General features: G+C 40.9%; 1 protein-coding gene across 6 annotated transcripts in view; it reads right to left on the bottom strand.

Moving 5' to 3' along the window:
* Positions 1-16,362, bottom strand: part of SLC22A15 (solute carrier family 22 member 15) — a 71,488-nt gene extending 55,126 nt beyond the window's left edge. For 3 of the 6 annotated variants that reach the window (XR_009219772.1, XR_009219773.1, XM_058538885.1), the window contains exons 1-2: positions 16,200-16,360; positions 2,542-2,754 (exon numbers count right to left, since the gene is read on the bottom strand). Coding sequence is in view for 4 of the 6 variants with exons in the window: in XM_058538885.1 (XP_058394868.1) it covers positions 2,542-2,754; positions 16,200-16,286 (300 nt within the window). In the remaining 2 variants the exon portion in view is untranslated. Of the gene's footprint in view, positions 1-2,541; positions 2,755-16,199 lie in introns of all 6 variants that reach the window. The other 3 variants (XM_058538886.1, XM_058538888.1, XM_058538887.1) reach the window with 2 other exon arrangements.
* Positions 16,363-20,514: the final 4,152 nt, after the last annotated feature.

Genomic DNA, 20,514 nt, shown 5'->3' with positions numbered 1-20,514 from the left:
GGACACAACATTTCTTATCTACTGTCCTGACTGTGGATGCACAACCTGAATGAGGAATCATCAGACAGACCCAAAATGAAGAATAGTCTTATTTTAAAAAAGCAAGGGAGTATGTATTCTTCAAAAGTATCAATGTCATAAAAAAAAAGAAAGGCTGAAGGTGAAAAGACACTAAAGAGTCATGACAACTAAATGTAATATGTGATCCTAAAATGAATTCAATACAAGAGGGGACACCAATGGTATCAAGGACATCATTGGGTCAAGTGACAAAATTGGGTACGATGGTAGATTAAACTATAGTATCAATGTTAAATTTCTTGCAGTCAATAACTGTACTGTAGTTATGTAAGAGAACATCCTTATTTTCAGGAAATACACACTGAAGGATTTGGGTGTAAAAGAACACCAGTATATGTAACTTTCAAACGGCTTAGGAAAAAAATTAAGAGAAAGACAGTAATGCCAATGAGATACAATATTAACAATAGTTGAAACTAAAGGATATAAGAGTATTCTTTGTATTATTCTTGAAATTTCTGTCAGTTTGAAATTATTTCCAAATAAAAATTTTTTTAAGTTGTTGGTTACTATTACCTATCAAAAAGAACTGAGGGATGTGCATACCAATTTGGATTGGATAGGTTCCTAAAAAGTACAATAATTCAGAGCACAGGCTTCTAAGACAAATTTGGGTTCAAATCCTAGCTCTGCCCTTATTAGCTAACACTGACCTCAAGAAATTTCAATTTTTTCATCTGTAAAAATGGGGAAAATAATGCTTACCTCATAAAATTATTGTGAGGGTTAAATGAGATAAGGGTTGTAAATTATACAATGGCTGGTATATAGTCATCATTCTACAATGCTACTTGATATTTTAATAGGTTAGTAGTGTTGGTTACTTGTAGTGATGGTAGTTATTGTTGTTATTGCTAGTAGGCCATGGAGATGCAAAGATGACCAACATATGGTTTCTGACCTCAAAGGACGTTAAAAAAATGGAGTTGAACCACAAACTACAGTGTGTACCGTAAGTGCAAACAAAGTGTTACTGGAGTGGAAACAAAGTGTATTTACTTCTTCTGGGAAGTGAGCTGGGAAAGACTTCACAGGGAAGGTGACAGTCAGTGAGCAGTAGAGGGTAGGTTAGGATTTCACCAGGTAGACATGAGGGTGAGTGGTTAGGGCATTCCCGACCCAGGTAACAAGTGCACCCTGAGGGCTCAGGGCATGTGTGGGAAACAGGGGAGGCAGAGGGACGTGCAGAATGGGGCTGGAAAAGTACACCCAGGACCAAGCTGTGGAAGGTGAGGGGCCCTGAGTGTAGGGCTTTACTGTTTTCTGTGTGTGGTGGGAGAATCACTGGAGGTTTTTGAGTGAGGGGTGACGTGACTCGACTGTTATCATAGCAACACCACTTAGGCAACAGCTCGAAAAGTTAATCCAGTAATTATTCCTTCAAATGGGAACCTCCTAAGGAAAGGCCAAGCAAATACTGCCTTCAGCATGTCTCTTCTATTTTTAGTATGCTCCACCCCAAGGATGAGAATCAAAACAGTCAACAACAGGAAAGGCTGACTGATGCCATGGTGCACATACACACAGACACACACACATACACGCACACACACACACACACGGGGAGAAGGGTGGACTGGAAATGTAGGCAGGGCATCTGGCAGGCACTCTGGTGTCCCTGCAGAGGAGCAGCCAAATAGATTTTAGGGGAGCTGACTAGCATGGCAGTCAGAACTGAGAGCTGGAAAGGGTCCTGGAGGCCCTCTGCTGCACCAAGCGTTAACCCTATAGTCACTGGATTGCAGAGTCCAAGGGCTGTGCCAGGGTGGCAGTGGACAAATGGATAGCTTGCGGGGAGCAGGCAAAGGGCACAGAGTATTTCAACATTTTACGAACCAGTACATGTGCTTTCCAGTTGAGCATGAGCTGATCCCTGGGCTTCTGTTCACCAGACTCTATCCTCAGCTTATTTACCTCTGGCTGGCTCAGAAGGTTTCGTCCTTACCAGAACCTTCTTGGCCAGCAAAGCCTCCTTGAAAGCAAGGCTTCATGCCACACTAGGTAGTACCATTTGCATTTTATGTTGTACAGTCAAGGTGCCCCGTGTGGTCTACACAGAGGACTGGACTTCAACATGAACTGTAGGTGTTATAGATGGGTCATTATATGTCTCTCTCTTTACTTTGTTAATTTCTGTGATGTAAGGAAAAGATATGAAAGTTTTAATTGACTTTTTAAAAGGACACTATAACCAAAATGCAGCTCCTCTGGGGTTAATATCTTATTTCATCTAACCAGTTGGTAAAATTCATGCTTCTCCCATTTGTAGTAAGAAGGAAAAAGGATGTGTTTTCATAGCATATTCTCCTTTAACTCTTACATTTACTGGAAAGTTATTTGAAGTGCGGTGACATTTAAATCAACAAGATGGAAAAGTGGCTGCACTTGAACAAGGAGAAACGTTCGTTCAGTGACCGATGGCCTGGTCTTCGTCCCACTGCTCACTACTCCTGGCGTTACCTCAGAGGCGATGGAGGTGAAGCTGTTGCTGAAGTGCACGTGCTTACGGATCTCGCTGCCGTTGGCCGTCAGCAGCCAGTCCCTGAGGGCCTGGTCTTCCCCAGCCGACTGGTTGCCGTGGCTCTGATTCGGCAGGAGCTCTGCCAGGTCCCAGTGGTACGACGGCGTAGCCCCGACCAGTGCAATGAGGATGGCCTCGGTGGCCACATAGAGCTGAAAGGCAAACACACAAAACCATCTAGGTTAGAAATGCAATTAGTAAGCTTACAAACCTTGAAAGATCAGTTTCTTGCTTTTGTGTTTTTGTGAGCTACAGAAACGAGACACGGCAGAAAGCAGGAAAACGTTAAAAGGAAGTTTCATGATCTAATACTAAAGGAGCCGCCAGAAATCCCACTTCTAGAGCACCTTATACTTTTTCCGAGGGTTTTCCTTCTACATTTGAGATTCATCAGATGCTGAGGCCACTGCTCATAGATGGTCCAACACTGGGTGGGCAGGGGGTGCCGGCATATTACCGGCTCTGATTTAAATATTAACATTCCAGCTATTTTCTTCTCAATTCTGAACCCTCAGTTCAGATAAGCAGTCACCAGGGAACAGGAATATCTTGGCCTTGGATTCATGACCTAAACAAGAAGACTTTTTATGGCATAGTTAAATGTCTCAGAAAACAGCACATATATATATGCTCTCTCTACATATAAAAAGAGAGAGATAAAGAGAGAACTTTATTAAAGCAGGTAAGCATAATAGGTATTTGAGCAGGTACTATTTTAAAATATCGTCTACAACTTACAACAAGATTCAAAGAAATTCAAAATCCCAGGTATAGATATTCATTTTATAACCTTTAGCTGTAATCATTGTTTAATCTAAACATAGCTGTCCACTCAAAGAAAAAAATATTTCATTCATTCATTCAAGAAATATTTATTGCGCACATACACCATTTGTCACTGACTATTCCAGGCTTTAGAGCTATTCACAATTGGGTTTATAAGCTACTGAGCCCAATGCAGCCTTTTTATGCTATGGATTTCCATTTATATTAGCTCTCATTGTTGGATGATTATTTCAAGTTTAAAATATATTAAGAAAATATAGAATTAGTCTACTCCATAGTGAAACAATCTTATTTTAAGAAACTATTCCTATTAACTTAGAACTTGTCTTAAAATACCTTGAAGCAGAGTAAGTGTTTAAAAAATACAAAGTGCATGATTTCTCTACAGCATGTAGTAACACCCCCACTGGATGGATGTGTTGACTGAGGCACAAAAAGGTGGAGAGACTTGCCAACAGCTATATCGCCATTTCTCAGTGGCCTCCCAGCTCCTTCCACACCATTCTGTAGGGGCATATTCAGTTGTTAAGTGGATAAGCTAAAGCACCAAAGGCAGAGTAATTTATCACAAGTAGATGATGGAATTACTGTCAAGGAAAGAGAAAAGAAGTCATGACATTGTGTGTGTCATAACAGAAAGCTAATGTAAAACCCAAGATGTGATTTTTCCACTCTCAGTAAGGCTGCGAGGATATAAGGCAGCCCCAATCCATTTTGAGTCGAATGACTGTGGGCCTCTTGAGATGTACAAAGCTGCCACAGGTCAGTCTGTAGGGACAATTTATTGTAAAAGGCAAAGGAAAACATGCTTCTAGATTTATATTGCTTCCTGGCCCCTATTTGCATACTATTAAGGAAGTTTTAGAACAGGAGGCAATCAGCTTATAAAAATAAAAAACTTAATAATTACAAGAACAGATAGATTACACATTTAGCAGCAGCTATAATTACAAAGCCTCTTGTGCCCGTTTTAGTAACCGCCCCTCCTGATTAGAATCTGCTGAAATTTAATTCATGGGTAAAGAAATGAAAAAAAATGGGGCAAGGGAACTCAGGAGATGACAAAAACAAAAAACATGTTCTGGTAAACACACAGCCTTCAACCCAGCAAAGCAAACTAGTTATATTTTCTAAATATGCTCTTTTCTGCTTTTGTTCCTACCATTTACTTCACTTGGAAAGCCCTTTCTCCTGCTGTGAATGTCTGAACCTTTCTCATCTTCCAAGATGCGACTCAGATGTCACCTCCTCCCATCTTGCCTTCCTCTCCAACTCTCCAGAAGCCCTTTCCTGCTTCTGCTAACCCTCCAAAAGCTCTGTCTAGACCTTTCTTAGAGCCAGTATCATTTTCTTCACTGCATTTTATCTACGTATTTGCTTGTCTTATTTTTCGTATTGGAAGGTACTTCCACTGAGGGCAGGATCTATGTCTGATTCACCTCTGTGCTTCCAAGGCAAATAACTCAGGGCCTAGATATATGATATCACACACTCAACAAGTGAACGAATGAATAAATGACCAGGATGGAATGCTAATAATAACAGCAAACACTAACCCTATGTGCCAGACTAAGTGCTTGTTGAAAATATATTAACACATTATATTTTTATCTGGATTGTTCTAGGATGAGCAATGTGCTAGGTAAAAGAGGAAATGCTCCAAAGTGTTCTCTAATCTGAGGAATGTTTCATTGCGGAGGCTACCATTCTTAGCAGAAACTATAACGTGCAGAAAGCAGTTCAAACACAAAGAGGTGGTGCTGATATGTACACTTATTCACAAAGTAGGGAGCAAGGAAACCTAGTTCATCAGTAGTATCTGTATTAATCAGTGTTAGCCCCGGCAATTTGTAGGCTGGAGAAGCACTTTCTACCTTTCTCTTCTTCTCTGCCCTCCTCCCACCCCTCACAACGTTTCCATTGCCCACCCCATGCACGTGCACACGCACGCACACACACACACACACACACACACACACACACACACACCCAGGGACCTCAACCGAACAAAGAGGACCATGGCTTTATGTCACCAGAAGGGTCGGAAACATGCAGCTCTTCTATGCAGTGCCAGCCTCCATGAAACAGTGTCAGCCTTTGTCTTCTCTGACACACATGCTCAGGCTTGGTTTTGCTAAAGGTAAGGGAGACAGAGCAGGCAGGCAGCTATGATACTGTGTGATAAATGCTAGGAAACAGGCACCATGAGGATTAGGTAAAAGAGGTGATGTTGATACTCTACATACCGATTAATGTTAGGTCCTCTACATCAGAGACACATACATGGGTCACATGAAGTCAAAGATGGTTTAGCCCTTATCTAGTCATGGGGATGCGCCACCTACACGTGGAATATAGGGGTAGCAATGTCACAGAACTCACATCCTGCTTCTTTCTCCCAAATATTCTCTCCTTCTTCTCTCTGCTATTACTCTACACCTCCCAAGCACACATTCACCCACATATTCTTGTCTAATGAATCGCACCCATCAGCAGATGGGCCTTAAAGCCACAATGAAAACCACCATCCATTCTCCTTCAGAGCAGGACTAACAACATCTCAAATAAATCATTATCTTCTCTAGTGCTACCTCCAGGGAAGGAGAACAAGTGCCACAGATGGCTGGATTTTTCCCCCCCTTTCAATGTAATTATAATTAGAAAAGTGACTAAAATGCACTAAGGGATTGAAATTTTAAAAGTTTCAAAAAGAAAAGGTTTTAAAAGTAATTTTATACTAACAGCATTATAAGCTTTTATACTCAGGAAACCAAAAATCTCCCATAAATTATCTCATCACAACATCTTATGCTGTGAAGTCATAGTAAGTATGATGTTGATGCTAAGTAGGAAAAATGAGCTACAGAGTGATTAAGTGAATTGTTCAACACTAAGAGCAAAACCAGGATAAGACTGGGAGCCACCTAACTTTGGGTCAGAGCTTTTTTTCACAGAAAAAAATGAAAGATGACTTTATTGTTGTCATCACTGTTAGTCTTTTATGCACTTAGTACTCAGTTATCTAAGTGACTCAACCAAAAGCATTATACGAGCAAGACCATATGATGAAGGCAGGACTAAATGCCCAGTGCCCAGCACAAAGTGGCTATTCAATAAATATCTATTGGGTGACTTACTGATACTACCTATTTTTTTGTGTTTAAAAAATTTAATTATTATGTCCTGAATAACTGGTGTCTCTAAGTCCTGTTTCTTCCCCTACTCTAACCCATCCACATGTCATCAGATCAGTCTACCTGAGACACTCCTCATGAAACTCTTCTGGTCAAAACATATTAATGGATACATGATAAATGTCCTAGCATGCCAGATCCCTACCGCACGGCCCAATCGCTACCTAATCCCCATTCGAGCTTTCTGTACTAGCCCATCCAATTCCCCAAACATGACTTTTCATTGTGCAGTTCGAAAAGCATATGGAATCTGTACACCTGAGTCTGAACCTCATCTCTAGGAAACTTTTGGCAAATCAAAACCTCTCTAAACTTCATGTTTTCTTCAGTAAGACTGGACACTAGTAGTACATCTTCATCTAATTCATTCATATCTAACTAACCTATTCTGAGGGTCAGATGGGATGTTTCTCTAGCCAACAGTAAATTGTACAGCACCATACAAACAGTATACATCAGTGCTTCCCAAACGTTAACGTGCAGAGTGTGATTCCTTTGGCTGGGGTAGGACCTGAGATTCTGCACTTCTAACAAGCTCCAGTGAGGTGAATGCTGTGGTCTGGGCCACACTTTCTGTAGCAAGAGTATAGGTTATTCCCTCTTCTATACTTTTTCCAATTTTATGTTTTCCACCTGAAATGACCTTCCCGTTTCTCTCTAAACTGAAGCTTCAAACTTCAGCTGAGCTCAGCCCTCTTTCTGAAGTCTTCAACAAACCACTCTAGAGCACGCTGATGTCTCCTTTCTTAATCTCCAAAGCATTCAAAGGCTATAATGTTTACTGGGGAAATATTATTTTGTATCATTATTTAACAGTGTAGATATAGTTAAATTCTAATTTTTGTCATCTCCTGAAGGAGAGAAACGCTAACTTACATTTCTATACCCTTTCAAGAAACCCAACACACCACTGTGTACATAATAGCCTATGATACATTTTGTTAACTAATTCCTTGCAGAATGCTGTAGCAAAAAAATGATGATGGATTAAAAAACAGTAATTCTGGGACCTAATCTTGGTTCTAACCACTAATTAAGACTTGGGCACACTATTTAACCTTCATCTGTTTCTCTCAATCTCTCTCTCCAAATAAAATGAGAATACCACCACCTGACCACCTTCCTTCTGTTATCCCAGTTTAATTTTTAAAACATTTTTGTGAGCACCAATACCCTGCCACACATTATATTAGGCGCCTCAGGTGATAAAAACAATGGATAAGAAATGGTTGTTTCCTTCTAGGCACATACATTCAAGTGAGGACAACAAATATATCCAAAGCTATAAATACAAGGCAGATTTTGACAAAGGCTCTATTAGCCATAGTAGAAATGAAGTGCATGAGAGCACAGAGAAAGTAGATGTGAATTCCTAGTAGGGGAAAGGCAAATGTTGCACACGTGCCACCTGAGCTGGGTAGAGAAAGACTCCTGGGGCTGCAATCAAAACAAAAGCCAGGGAAGGAATCCTCAGGCCAAACAAATAGTCTAGTTAGAGTCAAGAAAGTAAAGAACATATTTTAGGGTTCTGTGAAGAAGTATTACAGGGCTAACTCAGCTTTTCCCAAACTTCAGTCATCTGAGTATACCCTGCAAGAGTTTTACATGCCCATATTCTGTCTTCTATTATTTACTTAATAGTCTTCTTTTAAATCGATCCAAATATTCTAACTTAAGCAAATTTTACTGAGAAATAAAATTTTATATCAACACAGATATGACATGCCAGGCAGAACCATCAAACACCATGTTACAATGCCAAGTGTTGGCTAGCTTTTATTTAAGGTGGGCTATAAGAGATATTTTCAGCAAGCATTGGCAGTGGGGTGAAAGCAAAGAACAGCCAGTTTGTTTTTTAGGCTCAGAAGGCTGGGGCAGGCGCTTCTGTGCCATACACACACTGTCACTTCTTTGTCGGCTCATCTTGTTGGTGCAGCAGAGCAGCTGGGCCTGCAACTGATCCACGCTTCCCTGGACCCTCCTCCAGCCTCTCTGACTCCTGGGCCAGTTGTGTATTTAGTTCCATGATGAAAGGCATTTGCTTCATCAAGGTTGGAGGCCATGAGAAGGGACACAGCTTCAAGTGAATTCTGATGGGCTCCAGATCATATCTTTCCTTTAGGACTGCCTACCCTGCAGATTTCAAGCTCCAACATCAGACACAAAGACAACAACCTTACAGGGACTGCTGAACCAGCTCCCACAATTGCATATGGTCAAAGCCCCATAATAGATGATTCATTGATTACATATATAATCACATACATACATACATACAATACAAACACACGCATATATACACATACACACATCTCCACCCTAGGAGTTCCGCTTCCTGCCTCTTTGGTTAAACTATGGCTGATACAATCTTAAACAAATATGGCAAAATATTAGCATTTACTAAATCTGGAAAACATCTGTGTTTGTGATATTATTCTCTGTATTCTGTTTGAAATGTTTCATAATTTAAAAAGAAGTTTTAGGGCCGGCCCCGTGGCTTAGCGGTTAAGTGCACGCACTCCACTACTGGTGGCCCGGGTTCGGATCCCGTCGCGCACCGACGCACCGCTTCTCTGGCCATGCTGAGGCCGCGTCCCACATACAGCAACTAGAAGGATGTGCAACTATGACATACAACTATCTACTGGGGCCTTGGGGGAAAAATAAATAAATAAAATTTAAAAAAAAATAAATAAAAATAAATAAAAAGTTTTAAAAGAAAATGAATAATAAATACAATGGAAACAGAATAACGTTATTAAATTCTAACTAGGTAATGTTTTCTGCCAAAGTCTGAACCTTCTTTAATTCTTTAATTTTAATTCATTCCCTTTGTTAAAACAGAAATATTTGCAAATGTTTTGAGAAGTGCTAGCACCAAATGAGACTTTCTTCTTGGATAAACAGAAGGATTAAAGAAGAATTGAAAAGGGAATAACGCTCTCACTCTATGAGTTAATGCTATTTAATACTATTTCCATATACCACCTACATCTACCAGGCAGGCCATTCTTTGGGATGTGGGAGAATGCAGGTTAGAAATAATTGATGGAGCAACACAGACTCAAGAACAAAGGTGAGAGGATATCCGTGGAAAGAGAGTGGAGATATGACTTCCTCTTGGATACCGTGGAGAAACAGTGCTAGGCAAGGATAAAAATTAATTTTTTTTTTTTTTTTTTTTGTGAGGAGATCAGCGCTGAGCTAACATCAGCCAATCCTCCTCTTTTTTTTTTTTTGCTGAGGAAGACGGCCCTGGGCTAACATCTGTGCCTATCTTCCTCCACTTTATATGGGACGCCGCCACAGCATGCCTTACCAAGCAGTGCGTCGGTGCGCGCCCGGGATCCGAACCAGCGAACCCCGGGCCGCCGCAGCGGAGCGCGCGCACTTAACCACTTGCGCCACCGGGCCGGCCCCAAAAATTAATTTTGAAGTAAAAGGAAAGGACGTTTAGGAGATTTACAGCTAGTAATCACTATTTTATCATAAAGTTGAAACAAAGAACTCCTGAGGAGAACAAGAATGATGGAATCAGGAGAAATTTGGACTTGAGAAGAATGGTAAACAATCAACTGGGAGAAGTGAAGGCCACAGACAAAGAATGACTCAAGAGCATGGGCTGTGTGGGTTTTAGAACTGTGAAAAGGAGGGAACAAACAACCTACATGTGCAACAAAAGAGAACTGAATAAGCAAATTATGGTACAGCCATCCATTGGAACACTATGTTACAGCCATTAAAAAATATGTAGTTGTTCATTTATGAGCACAGCAAGGCATTCACAATATTGTTGAGACAAAATCAGGTTAAAATATAAATTTTGCAAAAAGGGCAAATGTACATATTTATATAATAAAAAATCTGCAAGGCTATACTCCAAAATGTGAGCACGTTTTACTTCTGGGTGGTAGAAGTTCTGGTGATTTTTTTTCTTTCCCACAGTTCTGTTTTTTCTATAATCACCATATACTTATTTGTTGAGTACCACACAATTCCCCTGAAGGCAGATATTAGCTTCTGCTTGAACGTTTGGTCAAGGAAATCAGAGAGGAGATTCCTAAGCTGTGTGCATCTTTGGATTTGAAGGCTCTTTCTTATAAGGGAGCCTCTAACTGTGGTGCTGAACCAAGCTCGTACTCTGAAAACCTTAAATGGACACACGGACACAATGCCAACTAACTCCTGGGCTTTGGGCAACTTCAAGAAATCCTGAACTTGCAAAAGAAATGAATTAAACTTTCACGATCCAGCCATTTCCAAGAGCACAGTGAAGACGGAGGGGTCATCTGCCTATGTTTACTCAGCCGTCTTGTAGCACAGTGGCACAGCATTCACGTCTAGTGCTCTTTCTGCCATATTCACATTGCCTGTCTTCATACTTTTAATGACGTTTTTTGTGCTGTCTTGTAAGGCACTACCTTCGCTGTCAGGGCACACGTGAAGCAGCTGTGGGTGGCCCAGGCCAGGCATGCTTCTGGGGGTTTGGGTGCAGGAGAGGCATCAGGCTATCAGCTTTCCAAGGCATATCCCAATTCTTGAGATGCTTCGGTAACTCCATAACCCCCCTGGATGGAAATCTGAGGGTCTGATAGATTTGCAGCTTCATCTGCCTTACGCCAGGGGGCAGCGTCTGTCCATAGACAACAACAGATTTCTTGAGGGCATATTGGGGGCAAGTGTAGCTAAGATCTCTTTGACCTGTGGTGCCCCACTCTAAAGTGATGGAAGGAATACCAGGCAAAGGTTCCCCAGATTATCATAAACCTCTCAGAAGACCCAAGCTCCAGGCCATTGTCTGAGGTCAAACAGAACTAAAATTGAGAGTTGGGGCAGCATAAAACTTGCTCAGACTAGCAGAGAACCCTGGTAGATGGTCACGTGTTTTGGAGTCATGACAGAGAAGCTCTCCCTAATGCTATAGGTTCTCATCATGGCTGAACCCCTGGTGGTGGTGAGAATCCCCTGGGGCACGAGGGCTGGTCTTAATGACTGTAATACAATAAGGTCTTCACTGATGTTTATGGTATGAACTTCATCACTTGCTTATAGTTGAGAGGTTAGGAGAGCCAGGTATCCACCTCAGTGACAGATCATCTAAGCCTTCATCAGCCTTCCTACGAATCTCCTGAGGAGTGTGGGACACAGTGACAAATGCAAGTAGATCGGAGAGGTTAATTGTGACAGTGTTCTACACAAAGTTTAATAAAGCATCCCGAACAAAACTCACTCTACCTCATCCTCCTTAAGTGTTAAGTAACCACAATTCACAGCCATAATTGGTTTAAGGAAAATCAATAAAAGAGTGAACTATTATTCTCATACAGTGAACTATAGCATTCTCTCCCAGATATGTAGATCTTCTTTTCTTTACCATTTTTTTTTAAATTTAACACAGAAAAGCAAAATGAATAAAATAATATCCATGAACCAACCACCACAATTAGTAAATAACATTTTATCGTATTTGCTTCAGATTTTTAAAATACAATATTACAGACACAGAAGAAATCTCCTTTGTGCCCCTCCCCAGACCCATGCCCTCCCTTCCTTCCAGAGGCAATCAATCTCATGAACTGGGTGTGGATCTATTCCATGTGTTTATTCTTCCACATTGTTCGTACACATTCCTAAACCAAATATAGTATTGTTTTGTATGTTTTTAAAATTTGTAAAAGTATGTGTCACATTGTATATATCACGCTGCTCAGTTTTTCATTTAACATTGTGTTTTAGAGATTCATGCATGTAGCTGTGTATAGATCTAGTTCATTCATTTTCACTGTTATATTCTACCAAATTTATAACATATTTTAATTATCCAGTCCCTTTTTGAGAGTCATTTAGGTGATTACTAGTTTTTGTTATTACAAACAGTGCTGCAATAAACAACCTATACATATCTCCTTAGGCACATGTTCAAGAGATACTGTGGGACATACGCCTAGGAGTCCAATGCTGGTTTTTAATTTTACTAGATGGTGCCAAATTGTTCTCTAATAGAAATAGTTCCTATTTCTCATTTTCATCACACTTGTACTATTAGACTGTTTAATGTTTGCTAATCTAATAAGTGTGAAATGATATTTCATAGTCATTTTAATATGCCTGTCCCAGATGACCACTGAAGGTAAACATCTTTTTATGTATTGACTATTAGAGTTTCCTCTTCTGCAAAATACCTGTTCAATCATGCCACTTTCTAAAACACCGTGAAAAGATATTTATTGAGTGGATGATATGAATGCACTGGTAGTTCTAGGATCTGAAAAACAAAGTTAGGGTGATTAAGAGTTTATGTAAAAATAACGTATTCCAGAACACCAGAGTACTGCACCTCAAGCTGAGGTTCACAGCAGCATCACAATTTTTCCTAGTGAAACTAATGTTTATTACAGGTTACCATGTCCTTGCCTATTAATGGACATTTTAAATCCTGTGCAAATTATAATACAAGCTATGATTCATGATCCCAAGGAAGATGAAGGAGCTGGAGCTCCTGGCTTAGAACAAAGAAGCAGGGCCCATTTTCACTTTGTGTCTAAAGGGATCAAGAAACAAAGACTGGTATTCCCACCTTTCTCCTCCAGACAGCCTGGCAAATAAGCACACACATACACAAACACAAAAAAGTGATGATGACATCAACTCTGAATCACTATCAGAAAATAGAAACAGGAATAAAGTAAATAGAATTTTTCATATTTAAATACCACAAATAGCTCTTACCCGAGGGCACATATATTTTGAGAGTAAGAATTTTTCTAACTATGAAATTATTATTTATTCATAAGACAACTATTTTTACACAAGACAATTTTTTTTCCTTTAGCTTTTTTCTTATGTGCTTTAAAACCACATATCACTACTATCAGGGCATTTGCATCTTATCACGCTGAAGAGAAATCTACAAAATCTGCATCAATTCTTTATATATCTGAAAGTTAACCACTATGGGAATTCCAAAGACTGTATTTGCAATAAGTGTGAAGGGAAATCTCCTAGCCAAAGGAAATTGGATATTGAGGTAACTTCTGAGGATCTACGTGATGGTATCAAGAATCCAGGAAAACAGTTAACCTAAAGATCTTCAGAGTTGGCTTTGGAATGTGGTTGTATGCTCTTAGTTTGAACTTGACGTGTTTGAAGTAACAGGAGTTAAAACCATTAAATATAATAATAATAATGATCCCAGAAGGAAGAAAATGCAAAAGGATCTGTAAAGCTTCCATCTCCATCCCTCTAGGTTTGTGTTTCTCAGCTGGGGGTGGTCACTACCAAACCACAGATGCAGAAAAGCCTCCTGCCAAAGCAGAGGCTCCCTCTCTCTGGCCGTGCTGCTATGCAGTTGGTGTGTAACTTCCTTGAGCAATGGTAGACAAGTGCTTTGGTTTTCAAAGCAAACGTCAACCACCTTCCATTTAAGCCAGCTCTGAAAAGGGCTTCTTACTTTTTCCTGTTGGGGGAAGCAACCCCATAAGAATGATGAAAGCATCATGTTACAGCTGTGTAATGAGACTCCCCAGTATCCCCACTCCGAAGGCCAGCTCCCCTAGCCCAAACCATCTCCAGCAATAAATTTGGTAGAGAGGTCTTTGAGGGATGCCACTCTCATATCCAGGATAGCTTTGGGCAACAGTAGGATCACGTGGATCATGTATCTCACTGGGGCGGTTGAGTCCTCAAAAACAGGGAGCAGTTGTGAAGAATTCACTTCTGCCCGAACTGGGGCATTTCCTCTGTTGCTATAGGCACAGCTCTAGGGCACCTCCCCAGCCCACACCTACAAGATGTGGTCACTCATTCCCAACACCCTAAGACCTGGTCCTTCTATGGGAAACACTGGCCACATGTCAGGCAGGGTTCAGTGAACAGTCATGGTCATGGGCTTAGACCTCTTTGGTACCAAACTCTAACCAACTGGGTCAACCATAAACAAAAGTAAGTGAGGGAAACTTAACAGGTCCTGAACCAAGAACAGGTGCCTTTTTAGTGCCACACTCCACTCAAGACAAACTTATTCCAGGTCAGTGGATATCTGGCTAGGCAGGTAAGAAGATAATAACACAGGAGGGGGAGTGTGGGGTTGGGGAGGTGGGATTGCTCAGAGATGGAGTTTTGTTCCTGGAATTCTTGGTTAGAACAGGAAAAAAATTTTCTCAAAGAAACAGTGTTATAAATGAACATCAGTCATCATGGTTACAATTATATTCTCTCTCTATTAAATATTCTTTAGTGATTTAGCATGAACACTTTTTCCCCGTAGAGAAAGTACATTTAAAGCTAAAACAACAAGCTTAAAAGAACTTCAGAATACTGTATATTTGTGAACTGAGAACTTGCCCTGCTAAAGAAAGAACTGACTCCATACATCAGTTCTTCATTTGAATAGGTCTTCTGGCGGTGAAATCCTCTGATGAAATCAACGGAACTTGCAAACATTTTAATGGAAAGGCGAATCACTAAGTCAACCCTTACCTTCCTCCACCCCCATCTTCCTGCCGAGTGGGTTGCCTTATGCAAGGTTTAAGCAACTGGTGGTTATACTCATGCCCACCCTGTACTTCTCTCAGAATAACTATCATCACATGTTAATTGTAATTATTTATCTGCCTGCCTGTCTCACCCCACCCCCACTAGAAAGCACGCTTCACGGGAAAGGGGCTTTGATTTGTCCACCACTGTAGCTCCTGCTCAGCACATAGTAGGTACTCATTAAATATGAGTTGAATGAAGGAATGATTAAAATGGCTTGCTCATAGTAGGTACTAAGAAAGGATTTGTGAATGAAATGCCTTTAGAATATTGGCAGAAGTAACTGATGTCAAATGGGCCATTTAACCTGGTGAAGGAGGAGTAACTCTTGCCTGGGAAAGTTTATTTGTAGTCTCCTTCAGCATATGGAACCTCTGTTTTTAGATTGGGGTGTGCAAGTAGGCTCCAAGAATTCTGTACGACGAAGTGATTCCATTCTTTAACTAGACATTGTAGATGGCACTATTCGGCTTATAAAAATCTCAACCAGAGAATGGCCCCAGGGCAGAATGACCCAGCAGAACTCAAATCAGAGAGAAATCAATCCCATGCATTGAAAGCCCCTGGAATATGAAGCCCCCTAAAATCCAGGAAAAGATGGTAAGTAGATATCCAGGGCTGAAAGAGGCCGCTCTAGATGCGACCTTTTGTCTGCGGGTTATCAGGACTCTCTCTGTGTTTCAGACGCCAAGGTGACAGTGTCACAGGTTAGGATAGCAACTCCCTTTCGTATTGGCAGCATATTACAGGTAACATAGTTTTGCATCCCTAATTAACCAGGTCATGGGCTGAAGTACCTCCCCACACACACTCCTTCCCCACTGGAGGCGAGGGGGTAGGCGGACCTGGCCAACAGGCCTAAGGGGAGAGAGGATCAGAGGCTTGGGCGGGCACAAAGCTTGACAGGCCTTGTTGGCGACCTTGGCGTTCTTGGGCCCAGGCCACGGCGTGGCGCCTCGCCCAGCCGCGCACTCGCGCGGGCGGCCCGCCACACCTCAGGTGTTCGCAGATCCCGGGCATCTGGGGGCCCCGGGGCCAGGAGGAGGGGGGGCGGGGCGCAGTCGGGGCGGCGGGGGACTCACCTGCAGCAGCACGGCCAGCAGGAAGCACAAGTACATCTGGTAGATGCCCATCTCCCCCACCGCCTGGAACGCCTCCTCCACCTCCATGGCGGGCCGCGCGCTCCGCCCGGGCCCAGCCTCGAGCCGGAGTCCTGCCCCCGCCCGCCAGCTCGCCTGGCGCCCCCTCCGGCGCGCGAGCCCCACGGCGCGCGGCCCCAGCTCGGAGCGGCGCGGCGCGGCGCGGGAGCGGGAGCGGGAGCGGGAGTGCGGGCGGGGCGGGCGGGGCGGCGCGTCTGCGCGGGCGGAGGGCCGGGCGGGGGCCGAGGGCCGTACGGACCGCGCGCTCCGAGGCGCGGAAGGCCGGGTGGCGGCCGGCACGAGTGCGAGTCTGGGGCTGGATGCCCGGTCCCCTGGCCTCTGGGCTTCCTGTTAAAGATTTTTTGTGTGAGAGCGATTGGTGTCTGCGCCGCTTAAAGTGAGAGGAAAGAGGAAGTGGGCTGGGGTGTGAGGCATCCTCTCGGATGGAGAAACTCGGGAGCTGCGGCCGGGTCTACTCCATGGCCCCCGCGGGGGGAGAGCGGGGGGGCGATAACTGTTCCGTGACCTGGTGGCGGCTCAGCATTATTTGTCCTTTTGTACTAATCAGTTTAATGCAGGAGGTGGGGATGGGGTGTTCTAGATCCTTCGGAGAATAGTGCTATTCAACATTTCTTTGCAATCCCACTGTATTCGAGCTCTGTGGTCTAGGTAAACAAATTCTTGCAAAACCATGAGATATATTTGCATATACAAATGTACACGAGGTACAAAGGAAATACAAAACAGGAGAGATTAATCTGTGGGACAGGAGGTGATGGCTTTCAAGGTGTTTGAAGGAAAAACAGCAGTTTGCCGGGATGGAAAGGTGGGGAAAGACGCGGCAGTGCTGAGGGACGCTGGCCGCCTGCCCTAGTCTCCTCATTTCTCCACCTCCTTCAATTGGTTTTAACAGCTGCATAGTATTCCATTGTCCAGGCCATGATCCCCAATACAGTATTAAACAGAAGAGGTGACCTGCTAAGGGTTTCTTTAAGATTTTACATCTAAGAGAGTGAGATAGGCCTGTAATTTTCTTTTCTTCCACGGTCCTGTCTGGATTTGGTGCGAGGATTATGGTAGTGTAGTGAAATGAGTTGGAAGTGTTTGGTAAAACTCTCCTTTAAACCATCTGGACTTGGCTTGTTTTGAAGTGGGAGCCTCTTTATTACTGAGGTAGATAGACAGACAGACAGACGGATGGATGGACATCATATTTTTACGGCTTTGTGTTCTTGAATTACTTTTAGTCATTTTTTTTCTTGGAATAAACCTTTTTTCATTTTGAACCTTTTGTTCATTTTGTTCTCTTAGGGTTTTTTAAAATCATGCTCTAGATGTATTTATGCCCCATTTTTCATTCTTAATTTTGTTCATTTTTATTGTTCCATTTTTATCAGTCTTGCTGGAGGTTTGTCTACTTTATTGTTTTTAAAGAACCAGTTTTTATTTTCTGATTTTTTTCTATATTTCTTTGTTTCCTATTTTATGGATTGTATGAATTCTTTTCTTTACTTATTTTTGTTACTCTGTAATTCTTTTACTAGCTACATGACTTGGAAGTTTAGCTTCTTTGCTTTCAAATTTTTCTTTTTTAAGAATAATTATACTTAAGGCTATGCATTTCTCTCTAGATAGTACTTTGCTCTATCCCACATGTTTTGTCATGTGGTGCTTTCCTTGTCTTTAGTTTTAAATATTCCAGAACATTATAATTTCCTCTTTAACCTATGAGCTATTTGTTCCTTTTTTTTTTTTTTTTCAGTTTCCGATTAATGGCTGTGGCTACTTTTTAATGATCTGTTTATTGTTGATTACCTATTTAAATGCTTCATGAACAGCAATGATATTAAATCTTGGAAATTGTTTGAGTTTTCTTTTGACCTAGTATGTGGTCATTTTAGAAAACTGTACTGAACGTATTGAAAATACTCTCCATTTGTTTGGGTGCAGGGTTCTCTATATATTAGATTAAGCTTGTTAATTTTATTTAAGTAGCCTGTATTACTACTGGATTTTTCTCTACTGGATATATCAGTTTTTAATAAATGTGTCAAAATCTTCCAAAATGGTTATTATATTTGAGTTTTTATCAAGTTCTTTTTTTATTTCTGTAGGTTCATAAAAGTACAATTGACTCATTCCTTTTATCATGATAAAATAGCTCTTTTCTCTTTTAATGCTTTTTGTCCTAATTTTTATTTTGTCTAAAGTTCGTATTGCTGCATCAGTTTTTTTTGTTGTTCTTATTTTTTTGTAATCTTTTTATCTTCATCCTTTTGGTTTTGTTATGTTCTAGGCATGTTTATGGAAGGAGGATTTTTTTTTTCCATCCAATTTGGTAGTCTCTGTTTTTTAACAGGAGAGTTAAATCCATTTATATTTATTGTGAGTGATATATTTGGGATTATTTATACCCAGTTATTTTATTAAATAAAATAAATATTAAATAAAAAATAAATAAATATTAAAAGTTATTTTTAACTTTTGTGCTTTGTGTTTATCATCTTCTTTCTTTTTCCTCCTTGACCGTCTGCTGGAGTCTTAAAGCTGTTTTTCTACTGCCCTTCACTCTTTTTGCTATTTTGGAGAGCTATAGATTGCATGATTATTACTATTGTTTTGGTAGTTACTCCTACATTTTTAACATCTACATAACTACACCGTGTTCTATAATGTTTATAGTTTTTTAATATATTATGTTTTCTCAAACATAAGAACCTACACAAGTTTCCAAAAATGCTTTATCTGAGAAAATGTAGGAGGATATAAAGATGTTATATTCCGGAAAACTTTGTTAGGTGACTCAAGAAGTGACTATTGTGGTGCTAAAACACTGATAGAGAAGATTCATGTGAAGTGTTTTAATAAAAAACTTCCATTGTTGAGAAAAATTATCCTGCACTTAGAAATAATAAGAAAGCAAACAGAGGAGGTAATGAAGCATTGTTTAACAGGCCCACCACAGGACTATTTAATTTAGTAAGAGAATTTACCTGTGTTTGTCTTTGCTATTTATTATGAATTAAAGTCCAGATACTACGCAGTTACATGTAAATTTGTAGATTTTTGTTTGGTAGAGATATAAATGGTTATGTTCAATAGGAAAGATAATCTATTATTTCAATGCCCTGTAAAACATTAACTGGTTCTGTAACTAATCCAGGAATCTTATTTTAACGTTCTTTTTTTTCTAGAAATAACCAGTTCCTCAAATGCTCTTAGAACTGGCTTTACCATCCTACTGATTCTTTCATCAATTAAAATAAAATCTTTGACATGAGTTCATTCTAAATTGGTAAGAGAATCATATTTTTAACTTTTGAAAATTTTTCTTTGACATCATGATGTATGGGTGTGAAAAAATTATAAATTGATATGTTATATGATATATAGCTAAATTAACAAATTGTGTTAACTAAAAATTCAGTTATTTCATCTTACTCCTTAAAAGTTTATGTATTTTAAATGGGCCAAAACCTCTACTGTACACTCAGTATTAATTCACCTTGTATTAGGAGATATATGCTAAAATCAGTTAGTTATTGTGAGAACAGAAAGTACAACCTGGGAAGTGTCAGAAATGAGGTTAGATGAGTTGATAGAAGCCAGGTAGGTAGTTCTAAGGAACTTGGACTTTTTCCTATAGGTGATGGGGACCCACGGACGTGTTTTAAGCTGGAGTGATGTGATTTTAAGAGGTGATTTTGCAGCAGTGGAAAATGCATATAACACCAGTTGAGACACTGTTCTAATGGCCCAGGCAGGACCCAGTGAGGGCCTGAGTGCTTAAACCGGGACAATGATAATAGGGATGGCGAAATGAAGTCAAATTTAAGGTAAAAGCTGCAAAAATTGATGGTGATCACATGTTGCAGAGGCAAAAGAGAGAAAAACCAGGAATGACTCCTACGTTTCTGGCTTTGCTGACTGGGAAAATGGAAGTACTGTTAATCCAGATAGGGAACACAGAAGGTGGGGTGGGTTGGTGGTGGTGGTAGGTTGAAGGGCCTAGGACAGGAATGGTGGGGCCGACAGGCATTGCTCTTTTAAGTGCTCATTGCCCCTTTAAGATGCTGCCCTTCCCCCTTTACCCACCCAGGTCCCTGCTGGATTTCCTTGTCCTAATTTACAATCAGCACCATAGCTTCTGAGCATGCGCTGCAGGAAGAGCTGGACTAATTAAAGCTCTCCTGAGGCTCAAGGTATTGCATCTGTGGCTCTTAGCAAAGAGTTCCATTTTGAGAGCATATTTTCCCCA

This window comes from Diceros bicornis, chromosome 4, assembly GCF_020826845.1.
Source record: "Diceros bicornis minor isolate mBicDic1 chromosome 4, mDicBic1.mat.cur, whole genome shotgun sequence".
Classification (NCBI taxonomy): Eukaryota; Metazoa; Chordata; class Mammalia; order Perissodactyla; family Rhinocerotidae; genus Diceros; species Diceros bicornis.
The sequence above is the reverse complement of the archived record's forward strand: the minus strand, read 5'-3'. Positions and strand labels throughout refer to the sequence as shown.